A 12,976-nucleotide genomic window follows, 5' to 3' on the forward strand; every position below is an offset into this window, starting at 1 on the left:
AAAAAATTTAGAGTTTTGTCACAATAGTCATTTGTTCCCCACATTTAAAAGACATTTTCTCACTTCCTGTTGAGTCTACAGGTCAGGAACACATAGTGAAAAATAGTGATTTTAACCCTCCGCTATGCTATCTAAAATGGAAAACAAAACGTTTTGGCCTTAGATAGATTTTTGAAGGGTCGCTGACCATAGAGAGTGTTTGGACACACAATGCAACCTTTGAATGATACATGTCTTATGTCAGACCACATGGTTGACTGTCAGTGGTCACATGATCTGGAGCTGGTCCCGCTGGCTCATGATCACATCGTTGGTACAAAACGTGAGATGCCTGACAGCTCAGTCACTGTGCTGGGAGTGTGCAATCAGCGCACACACAGCACAGAAAGCTATGTTGCCCATGGATGCATGTGTGGGCATTAAAGTTCACCTTCTTTGCCTCCGCACATGTGTATTACATGGGCGACAAGAGGTAGCATGTAAAAAGTTGGCAAAGGATTTCTTGTGAAAAAAAAAAAAAAAGTTGGCAAAGGAAATGGGTCCTTGTCTGTGGCAAAAATGAATACTACTGGTTTGATGTACTCAGTGAGCAATGACACAGTATTAGTGGCCGTGGGTAACTACTCAGAATCGGAATACTTTATTGATCCCAAAGGGAAATTATTCTACTCTTCAAGTGTTTGGAAGAATAGGATGCAGCAAAACTTGACTATTTACAGCAGGTAGTTATGGGAGCCATCTTGCTCTGGGTTTTCCTATAAGAGGGTCTATAATAAGGGTTCATATTGTAAATAAAGGAAATGGTCACTTTCTGTGCCTTAAATAAAAGACATTACATGTTTAGATTTTAATTTATATTTATCTTTTTTCTTTCAGATTTAAAGATCACCCTACATTGAACGAGAGATATTTATTACTTCATTTACTTGGTCGAGGTGGTTTTAGTGAAGTGTACAAGGTAAATCTAATATACCTTCTACATTGAAACATCGTCCATTGCGTTTACTTTCTACTTTTGACACTAATATTTACAAAATTTTACCTTATACTTTGAACCTAATGCTTATAGGTTTGCTTTATACTTTGAAACTATTGCACGTCGTAAACTTTATTGCTACATTTCTTTATCGTACATCACGGGACACAGAGTCTTAATCATTACTATCTGGGTTATATTCCACCATCAGGTGCTGGACACTGGTGTAATCAATTAGAACAGGAAGTTCCCTCCCTATATAACCCCTCCCATACTGGGAGCACCTCAGTTTTTTCACCAGTGTCTAAGGTGTTGGTCACGAATTAACATGTGCTCTGAGGAGCTCCACTGGAGGGATCCATGCTGGATGTAAAAAGCCTCCATAAAATCCGGATCCGTCCAAGGTGCTTCATAGCCAAAGTGGACGGTACCCGGGCCTCGGTACGAAGAACAAGGTTTTGCCTATAATGCTTCTCTCTGAGAGCTGGACCCTGGGTTCCAGTACATTGGTCGATGTCAAAGACCAAAAAAAAATTTTCTGTTGCCAGGGTGCTATATAGGTCCAGGGGAGAGGTGACCTGCTATGGACCCCAGTCCCTGAAGGTCTGAGACGAAGCCCGCGTTGAGGGGTGAAGGCTGGGCCTCTTGCTTTGCAATACCCTGCAGCGTGGAAAGGTAAGCGGAGGTACCTACGGGACTTGGTCCGACAGTGGGTTCTCCATTGGGGATTATGGGTCTCGCCTATTTTATGCTTCTATGCATGGGCAACTTAACCACAAAGTCTTTTGAGACAGGATGGCTCTGGCACCCATATACCTCCCCTAGTGGGTCCTAGTCCTCCGCTGAAGGGGCTATTGGGTCTTGCCTATAATGCATGTGTGCCTTGGCAAAGAAACCACTATGTCTGTTGAGACAGGATGGCTGTAATACCCATAGATCTCCCATTCAGGAGGTTGGTACCCCTACATGAGTATGTCTTATCTGTTTTCCACGAAGGGCCCTAAGAGGACATGCCGGGTGTTTCGCTTGCCATGCTTTCCAGAAACAGAAGCTCAAGGTTAGCTGATCTAGGGTGCGGCTTACTGCCTCCGCTTCAGGCTCTGCCACGATGGGGGGGGTCCCTCGTAGTCTCTACGGCTCCTTGGGGGATCTCCCTCCGCCTCCACCATTTCCCTACGCGCGCGTGCATGAGAGGGGCGTGCTTTGAAGGCGGGGGGACGATGTGGTTGCCGCTGGCGCACGTGCGCCGGCTCATGGTGCAGACGCAGGGCGGCCCCTTCAAAAGGCCCAGACGTCAGAGAAGCCAGGGGGACACGGTAGCTTGAGCACGTAAGCACCTTGTGGAAATTGGATACAGATTCATTTAAGACACCTACTCGGCATCTAGCTATGTTAGCAAGCATTATTTGCTAGACTAAGTTCAGCTGTTGATGCACCAGGGTTAAAGTTCCTCTGCTTTTTGCTTAGGACTCTTTTGTCTCCCCGTAAAAGAGGGTTCAGGGGTAGGAAGGGGTATCACCACCTAAATCTGGTGGCCCTTTTTATCATGCTTGCATGATACTATCCTCCCCTGTAGAGACTTAAGATAGCTCACATAATTAGCTATCAGCCCTGTCAGGCGTGAGCCTCCCCCAACATTGCAGCACTCTGCATATGTTTTGTTGCATTGCATGTATAGGTCTATAAGAGGTTAACTGCTATATTCACAGCAGCCTCACAAGCAGAAAACAGGGTGTGTCCCTTTCCCTGCTCTAAATCCTCAAACAAGGGATTGAAAGACCTGAGGATGAAGGTTCACTGTCAGTGAACAGATAACAGGTGTTAATGAGGAGAAAACTATCAGAAGCCCCAAAAGCTCTGGTTGCAGCTGCAGTCTTTTCAGAGATCCAAGCTGCATATAACTTCACTTAGCCTAGACGGCCAGAGCCTCTGTCTCTTTAAAGTCCTCATCCTGGTGTTGGCTTCAGGCTAACCGAATGCACAACAGGGGGGGTGCACATTTGCTGCTGTGCACATGGCTAACGTTGCAGGTTTGCGGAGACGCACATCTGAAGAGCATAACTGCCTCTTTACAGTCCACATGTTTGCATGAAGTACATGAGTTTGGAATGTTCAAAATGCATGTGGGGTAAAAACCGGTAACAAAGCATGTTTTATTGTTGATCACATAAAGAGACATGTTATTTTGTTCGTATGATTTTATATGTTCACATAAGGGTGTTTAATCACAGCAAAGTGCCTAAAATCGCATAAAAATGCTTAAGTGCATAAAGATGCGGGATCTCACATGGTTACTTGATAACCCAGGTCCTTGATTACCCAAGGTTATTTAGGTCACACAGAGAGGCTTGTTTCCACAGGAATGCCTAAAATCGCATAAAGATGCTTAAGTGCATAAAGATGCTGGAGCACACATGGTTACCTGATAAACCAGGTCCTTGATTACCCAAAGTTATTTAGGTCAAACAGAGAGGCTTGTTTCCACAGGAATGCCTAAAATCGCATGAAAATGCTTAAGTGCATAAAGATGCGGGATCACACATGGTTACCTGATAAACCAGGTCCTTGATTACCCAAGGTTATTTAGGTCACACAGAGAGACTTGTTTCCATAGGCATGTCTAAAATCGCATGGAAATGCTTAAGGATGCGACATCACACATGGTTATCTGATAACCCGAGTCATTGATTATCCAAGGATATTTGGTCGTACGGAGAGGCTTGTTTTATACAGGAGTGCCTGAAATCGCATAAAGATGCGGGATCACACATGGTTACCTGATAACCCGAATCCTTGATTACCCAAGGGTATTTGGTCACACAGAGAGGCGTGTTTCCACAGGAATGCCTAAAATCGCATAAAGATGCTGGAGTGCATAGAAATGCGGAATCACACAGGTTTACCTGACAAACCACAATCCTTGATTACCCAAGGATATTTGGTCACACAGAGAGGCCTTTTTCCACAAAAAGGTCTGAAATCGCATAAAGATGCTGGAGTGCATAAAGATGCGGGTTCACACATGGTTATCTGATTACCCGAGTCCTGGATTACTCAGGCATATTTGGTCACACAGAGAGGTTGTGTCCGCAAAAATGCCAAAAATCGCATTAAAAGGCTTAATTGCAAAAAAAAAAAAAAAAATTGCTGGATCGCACAGTGGTGCTCGATCATACAAGAATGCTTGGTCCCACAAGGGTACTTGTCCGCACAGGAGTGCTTAAGATGCATAGATGTTGGATCGCATGAAAATTTGCTGAATCGCATAAGAATGCATGTTTGCCTAGAGTTTGACTTAGGAGGCATTATAATTAGGTTTCCTTAATTATACAAGATTCCTTGGCCTTACATAGGCGCATACTTGCTTGCAGGATGCTTGTTCATAGCTCACATGCTATATGTATGCGTGTATACAGCACGCCCCCTTTTTTGTGTGTTTGCGGAAAACATATTCTTATGAACTCACGCTTCTATGAACACACGCTTCCATAGAGGCATATGGCTTTAAAGGTTGCCACATGCACATAGGGGGAGCTATTTGCATGTGTGTTTATTTACAAGGCTGCTAGGGCCCGCCTCTAGCGGGGCTAAAGGCCCAGGGTATAGCAGTAATGTCATTCCGAGGCAAACCCGTGCTGACAGATCAGTCAGTAGCATGGCTGGGCCTAGGGGAGTCCAGCATGATTAATTATCTGGAACTCCTGGGTTGGGATCCCAGTCTAGAGGGAATATGCCGTCTTTATTCAAACACAGTTCCCTATGCTCAGTTTTATTCAAGGCTGATATAAACTTTGCTCTGTCGGCCTGGAACGAGTGGATCCTAACTTAGCATTATCCTAGGAGTCTTGTCCCAGGGATATGCTGGAATTTCAGTTTAGGGTTCTTAACTGAATGATTGGCAGAAGGGAATATCCTTCATACCCGTTACCTGGGAGCAGGTTGCGAGGACTGGCCTCTAGGGATAGAATCCAGGCCTGGAAGAGACCACGGCACAGGGAAGGTGGTCAAGCTCCTAGGGAGCCTTATCTGCTAGCTTTCTAGAGCTACGGATGGAGCATCCGGCTTAAGGACCTGAACGTTTAGGTTACAGGGTTGCTCTGTCTGAATACAATCTGACTATGCCTCTCTAGTGGTTTACTTTGGTTACCAGAGAAGAGCTTGTGCCTTGCCTATTGTCAATTGTTATTTCATGGAATGCTAGATTGGCAGGCGATTCGCTGGAGCCATCAACAATCGGGTCCGGGAGATTGGCCTCTACACCCCGACTTTTTTCTGACCAAATGTCACAGAAACGTTACCCTGCACATAAAGGGTGTTGACGTCCAGGTTCAACAAGAGATTGAACAACTTTGTGTCAAGGCCAAAGGATCCACCCGCATGCGGGACAGATTTTTTAGTGACCCTGGGGGCCCAGTTGTCGCTGGTTTATGTGTTATCTCCCCCCAGGGCCACAACCTTCGTGGCTTCCATGCTACATCAGAAGAGAACGGAAGCTGGCTTAATTGCTCCAGCATAGCCCATACAACCTTACTGCGCAGGGACAGCAGAACTGATCGTAGAGGACCCAGGGTCTCTTACAGCTTGTCCAGGCCTGCTTTGCAGGGTTACATCCTGTCTTGCATACATGTGTATTAATGGTCTGGCTGTTATAGCCTGCATTCTTGAGGATCGGGGCGTACAGAATCAGCGGCAGTTACCTTGATTCATACAGGACAGCTGGCCTCCAGGACCAGATATCCTAGGATATGGAAGGCCCATATTCCTGGTGTGAAACCAAGGGGTGGAATCCTTGGTAGTAGGTCCTAGGTAAAATTCTTACCTTTCTACATTGGAAAAGAGATGGAGCTGGCCTTAGGTTCCATCAAGGGTCCGATCTCGGCACACTCTTGATCTGGGCCGTTATACAAGGGGTGACAGGTATAAGTCCGCCAGTTAAGGCGCCCTTGTGCTCGGAGGATTGGATCCAGTATGCTGGCTTACAGAGTCAGCACCTTGGGCTGATGCACCATAAATATTTCCCTTTATCCTTCTAAAGAGGGAATTGGTGTTCTTGGTTGCGGCTGCCTCCGCAAGAGAGTATTGGCAACTTTCTTTGTATAGAGCCATACTTAATTATTTGTACAAGAAGGGTGATGTTAAATACTCACCCAACCTTATTGGCTAGAAGGATCCAGTGTTCACTTGAATTAAGATATTATTGCCTTCCTTTTCCTTTTTTTCAGGACCTTGATCCGCGGAAGGAGAGGTTATTGCTTTCTCTTAACCACTTCGTTACTGGCCCAAAGTCAAATGACGTCCTGTTTTTAAAGATGGATATCTCAGTAACGGCAGCAGCTGCTGCCACAACTGAGGTATCCATCTTTAGTGCCGACGGTCCTGTACACGATAACGGTGGTCTCCGCGGCGAACTCGCCGCGAGATCGCCGTTATCGGTGGCGGGAGAGGGGCCCTCCCGCCGCTGTCCCGCGCCCTCCGCCGCTTACCAGAGCCGTCGGTAGCGGCGGAGGGGATCGCGACCATCCGGCAGCTGAGCGGGGACGAGACTGAAGGAAAAATCTCCTTCGCCCGTCCCCCATAGCTCTGCTGGGCGGAAGTGACGTCAAAACGTCAGTCCCGCCCAGCCTCTTAAAGAGACATTTTTTTTTTTTGTCATTTGAAAAAATGACATTTCCAAATTTTTTTTTTTTTTTGCATTTAAGCCCAAATATGAGATCTGAGGTCTTTTTGACCCCAGATCTCATATTTAAGAGGACCTGTCATGCTTTTTTCTATTACAAGGGATGTTTACATTCCTTATAATAGGAATAAAAGTGATAATTTTTTTATTTTTTTTTATTTCAGTGTTAAAAATTGTAAAATAATTAAAAATAAATGCGAAAAGCAAAAAAAAATTTTTTTAAAGCGCCCCGTCCCGACGAGCTCGCGCGTAGAAGCGAACGTATACGCAAGTAGCGCCGACATATGAAAACGGTATTCAAACCACACAAGTGAGGTATCGCCGCGATCGTTAGAGCGAGAGCAATAATTCTAGCCCTAGGCCTCCTCTGTAACTCAAAAAATGCAGCCTGTAGAATTTTTTAAACGTCGCCTATCAAGATTTTTAAGGGTAAAAGTTTGACGCCATGCCACGAGCGGGCGCAATTTTTAAGCGTGACATGTTGGGTATCATTTTACTCGGCGTAACATTATCTTTCACAATATATAAAAAAAATTGGGCCAAATTTATTGTTGTGTTATTTTTTAATTTAAAAAAGTGAATTTTTTCCAAAAAAAGTGCGCTTGTAAGACCGCTGCGCAAATACGGTGTGACAAAAAGTATTGCAATGACTGCCATTTTATTCTCTAGGGTGTTAGAAAAAAATATATATATAATGTTTGGGGGTTTTAAGTAATATTCTAGCAAAAAAAACTGTTTTAGTCTCGTAAACACTGAATCTGAAAAACAGGCTCGGTAACGAAGTGGTTAATAAAGATAAGAGCAGTTAAAGATCTATCTGAAGGCTTCGGATATAGAAACCTAACGTTTTGTTGCCAGAAAGCCCCTAGATGGGGCGGGCAGTGTTCAGATCGGCTATTAAAATGGCTATGCGCTCTCTCGTTATAGTAAGAGAGGTCAAGACCTATCTGAAGCGGCTGCTCGGATACGGAAGACTGATGTTGGTGCGCTACCAGGAGGCCCCAGCAAGGGGCAGGCAGCGTCTAAATCAACTATTGTCAAATGTTGATTCATCAGGTTATTATTCAGGCTTGTGGTTTATAGAGAGGGCTTCCCCCTGTTTCTTTTTAGGGTACACCCTACCAGGATAGTAAGCACTGCATGTGGGGTGCATTACCAAGCCTTTATGACTCAGATTTGCCAGACCTGCAACTTGGTCGTTTGTGCTTACGTTCACTAAATCCTATCAAGTGAACATAAGACGGCAGGAGGATGCAGCCTTTTTTTGTTGGCACAATATGCGGCAGGCAGCATTAGAATTCCTCGTGTCTGATGGCAGTCTGCATTGTTGGTGTCTCCCTCCCCTCAGTAAGCATTGCTTTAGGACATCCCAGATAGTAATGATTAAGACTCTGTGTCCTGTGATGTACGATAAAGAAAATAGGATTTTTATAACAGCTTACTTGTAAAATCCTTTTCTTGGAGTACATCACGGGACACAGAGTCCCCACCCCTCTTGTTTGGGGATATTGGGACACTTATTGCTTGGGACAAAAACTGAGGTGCTCCCAGTATGGGAGGGGTTATATAGGGAGGGAACTTCCTGTTCTAATTGATTACACCAGTGTCCAGCACCTGATGGTGGAATATAACCCAGATAGTAATGATTAAGACTCTGTGTCCCGTGATGTACTCCAAGAAAAGGATTTTACAGGTAAGCTGTTATAAAAATCCTATTATTTTCATGTCCGTGGGCTTAATGCAGAAACAATAAAAAAAAACACCCCTGCATGCAATGCTTCTTTATTGAAGTTTCTATGACCTGCACTGTTGGAGGCTGTCAGGGAGACTCCACCTGTAATTTTGTCCACCGATGTATTTGACATATACGGTAGGTATGTATTTAGCTGTTTTCTCAAAGCCCAGCTTTTACAGGTCAATTCCCCATGTGTTGTCACTGTAGACAGTGTTGCAAGAATGTTAACTGCAAGTTTATAAAACCTGGTTACAAGCCAGTAGTGTTCAAGAACAGCCGGATAGCGGACCTATTGACCACTTTGTCTAGGCTGCATCCACTGAGTTGATATGTATGCTTTTCCAAAATAACATTGTGCTCTAACTGTGCAATTACATGTTTATTTCAGGCTTTTGATCTTTATGAACAAAGATATGCTGCTGTGAAAATTCACCAACTTAACAAGAGCTGGAGAGACGAGAAGAAGGAAAATTACCACAAGTAAATGGTTTTTGTGTTCTTTTATAATATAATCTGTCTTTCCACCCTGCAACCCTATTAAACAGCCCATTTGTTTGTAGGCATGCCTGCAGAGAGTACAGAATACACAAAGAGCTCGATCACCCAAGAATAGTGAAACTTTATGATTACTTTTCCTTGGATACAGACACGTAAGTAGGATTTCCTTTGTACACATCTTTTAGGCAGACCAATGGTGATAAAACCCACTAAGTTCCAACGCATGTAGAGCAAGGACCAAAAGATGTTCAACCCTCACAGTGCACTCCTGGGAGGCAGTTCTTTAACTACTTGCCGACCGCGCTATAGCCGAATGGCGGCTACAGCGCAGTTGTCCAGTTCTGAGAGGGCGTCTGTTGATGTCCTACCAGAACCATGCCTTGCGCATGCCCGCTGCGGAGCGCACCTGGTGGGCTCTGTGATCGCTGTGTCCTTAGGACACAGCTGATCAGGGTGAAGGACCAATCACAGCGGCCCTTTACCACATGATCAGCTGTGTCTAATCATGATGTAAACACACTTACCGGTTATCGACATTCAATTCCTCATGCTGTCACAGTACGAGGAGAGCCAGTAACCGGCATGTGTGAAAGGGGACATCACTGATCATCGGGGGACTGATGATCAGTGCAGCCCTAACAGTGACTTTCGGTGTAGCTTTATCAGCGAGAAAAATTACCTGTTTGCAAAATTTTATAACAGAAACTAAGCAAAACATACATTTTAAATTTTTGGCCTTTTTCCGTTTGTTTAGCAAAAAAAAAAGCCCAGTGGTGATTAAATACCACCAAAAGAAAGCTCCATTTGTGTGTAAAGAAAAATGTGTTGCTGTATGACTGCGTAATTGTCATTCAAAGTGTATTAGTGCTGAAAGCTAAAATTTGGCCTGGGCAGCAAGAGGGTGAATGTGACCAGTAGGCAAGTGGTTAAAAGAAGAAGGTATACATTGGCATCCTATTATGTGCACCCTTGGGTCATTACTTTTGAAAGGAAATGTGGTTTTGGACATATTCTCTTTCACTATTATCTGGACTACTAAATATGTGTGCATCTTTGTGTGTGTGTGTGTGTGTATGTATGTATGTGTGTATATGTATATGTATGTGTGTATATATATATATATATATATATATATATATATATATATATACACATAGTATGTGTTTGTGTGTGTGTTTTAGTTTAAAATTATCCACTTCCCGACCTCCTCATGTACATTTACGTCGGCAGAATGGCACAGACAGGCACATCAACGTACCTGTACGTCCCTGCCTAGACGTGGGTGGGGGGTCTGATCGGGACCCCCCCCCCCCGGTACATGCGGAGGTCGGGTCCGCTCGGGGAGCGATCCGGGACGACGGCGCGGCTATTTGTTTTTAGCCGCTCCGTCGCGATCGCTCCCCGGAGCTGAAGAACGGGGAGAGCCGTGTGTAAACACGGCTTCCCCGTGCTTCACTGTGGCGGCGCATTGATCGAGTGATCCCTTTTATAGGGGAGACTCGATCGATGATGTCAATCCTACAGCCACACACCCCTACACTAGTAAACACATACACAGTGATCCCTAAATGTTACAGCGCCCCCTGTGTTTAACTCCCAAACTGCAACTGTCATTTTCACAATAAACAATGCAATTTAAATGCATTTTTTGCTGTGAAAATGACAATGGTCCCAAAAATGTGTCAAAATTGTCCGAAGTGTCCGCCATAATGTCGCAGTCACGAAAAAAAATCGCTGATCGCCGCCATTAGTAGTAAAAAAAATAAAAATGCAAAAAAACTATCCCCTATTTTGTAAACGCTATAAATTTTGCGCAAACCAACCGATAAACGATTATTGCGTTTTTTTTTTTTACCAAAAATAGGTAGAAGAATACGTATCGGCCTAAACTGAGGAAACATTTTTTTTTTATATATGTTTTTGGGGGATATTTATTACAGCAAAAAGTAAAAAATATTGCATTTTTTTCAAAATTGTCGCTCTATTTTTGTTTATAGCGCAAAAAATAAAAACCGCAGAGGTGATCAAATTCCACCAAAAGAAAGCTCTATTTGTGGGGAAAAAAGGACGCCAATTTTGTTTGGGAGCCACGTCGCACGACCGCGCAATTGTCTGTTAAAGCGACGCAGTCCCGAACTGTAAAAACCCCTTGGGTCTTTAGCCAGCATATTGGTCCGGGGCTTAAGTGGTTATTATGCAGTCAGTAGTAAACTCTGTTCTGCCACTTGGTACTGTGAATATCTACTAAACTGTGCAAGATTAGGAGATATTCGGAGTGCATGCAGCCGGTGACGTTACTGGCTCATGCGCTCTGAAGGCATACAGACCTTAAAAGTCTGTGCTATAAACGGTGGCTCCCGCAAGCATGCGCTGAAGTGACGCCATTGCTCCACTGGCCACTAATGTAGCTAGAGGACGCAAACCCGGAAAGGCCAGGGGAAGATTTCGAACCTTCTCAGCGGTGAGAGTGCAGCGCTGGAGTACTTTGTTCTAAGGCAAGTCTGTCATAATATGCTAGTATGCAATGCATAGGCACATTATAACATTGCCTTGCAGGAGATTTTGTTTGTTTTTCCATCACCTGCGGTTTACTGCTGCTTTAAACATTCATGTTATACTGCTGCCTATAGTAGGGTTGGACACTGGCATGCACAGCCCAGGGCCCTTAACAGCATGCCTCAGTTTTTTTACTAGTGTCCTAGCAAGATTTTAGCTTTGTTGATTGTGTTTGTTTTTTGTTTTTTGTGCAGAGTTCATTTATAAGTGCTCTTTTCCTATCAGGGATTCAGCTGTCTCATTTTCACAAGCAGACTACTAGGGAAGATGCACCTGCTTTTTAAAGTGTAACTAAAACCATTAATTTAACCGTTTCCCAAAACGGTTACATTGAAGGCGGCATGCCATGAACTCAGTTGCTCGTGTCATATTTTGATCACATGTGCAGCACCATAGCAATTGCAGATCAAACAAAGGCTAAGATGGCAGCTTAGGCTGTATAGCATAGGAGGGTTTAATTCTGCCAAAAGTTACATTTTGGGTAGTTAAAATGAAAAACACACATACTCGCCTCCATGCTGCAGCATTGGTCTTGTCGTGGACATGTACTTGGGATTGGTATACCAATCCACACCGCGCCAAAATTTACTTTTCCAGCGTCAAAATGTACACAAAGCACAAAACAATTCCTTTGTGCTTAGAAGCTTGTTTGTATCAAGCTCTTTGGTATAAGGAAATTGAAGTACTTCAGTGGCACCAGGTAGATTCAGAAAATATGCTGCTTCAAGCTGGGGTCTCGACGTGTGTCTGTCCTCACCAGCACAGGCACTTAGTTTATTTATGGGCAACTAAAGGAATGACAAACAGAAAGTCATGGCCCCAACAGTCAATCACTTCCTCCATGCAAAATGACAACAGTCAAGGGGAGGGCATCCACAGGAGTGGGAGGGAGAAGTGCACATGTCTCAAACACTTGAGGCATGTTCACTGCCCCCCCGCCCAGCACATCTGCCATCTTGGTCAGCATGGAGCCTATTCAATAATGCTCAGAGCAACCTGTATCTAGTAAGATCATTCTATTTGTTCTTACAGGCTTGAGACGATCTGCAGGGGCATTGCTTTTGCTGTTGTCAATTTACGGTACAAGTATATAAACAAGGCATATATCAATGTCCTCTTATAAAAGCATATATGTATCCAAAAGGGATAGCATAGCCAGTTAGCCACAACAGATATAATATGTTTCTCTCGTTATGCGGACTTCGCTTCTCTAATTTGCATAGACATTTTGAAGGCAAGAAGCCCAGCGCATTGCGCTTGATACTTGCAAACCGGCAAATGCCCACACACCGAGAACACGTCTCCAAGCCCCTGAGAAGGTTTTCATACTGATGGTTTTACAGCTGGTCCCGAATCAACCCAAGTGCGCTCTGCTAGAGCGCTCCTCAGGTTAAATCGCACACAAGGAGACAGATGACAATCTATAAAACACACATCCTAGAACAAAATTGTCCACATGAGTCCATGTAATAAAATATCCACAACAGTCTAAAGCTACAGCTGTCTCTTGCCAGCTCTAAGCTAAAAAAACTGA

At 44.1% G+C, this 12,976-nt stretch overlaps 1 protein-coding gene across 4 annotated transcripts in view; it reads left to right on the top strand.

Annotated features, from left to right (window-relative positions):
- Positions 1-12,976, top strand: part of TLK1 (tousled like kinase 1) — a 351,587-nt gene that overhangs the window by 318,080 nt on the left and 20,531 nt on the right. For all 4 annotated transcript variants that reach the window (XM_040357767.1, XM_040357768.1, XM_040357769.1 and 1 more), the window contains 3 exons: positions 877-958; positions 8,777-8,868; positions 8,949-9,038. In XM_040357767.1, the coding sequence (XP_040213701.1) occupies positions 877-958; positions 8,777-8,868; positions 8,949-9,038 (264 nt within the window). The remainder of the gene's footprint in view (positions 1-876; positions 959-8,776; positions 8,869-8,948; positions 9,039-12,976) is intronic.

The sequence above is a fragment of the Rana temporaria genome, chromosome 6 (genome assembly GCF_905171775.1).
Source record: "Rana temporaria chromosome 6, aRanTem1.1, whole genome shotgun sequence".
Taxonomy (NCBI): domain Eukaryota; kingdom Metazoa; phylum Chordata; class Amphibia; order Anura; family Ranidae; genus Rana; species Rana temporaria.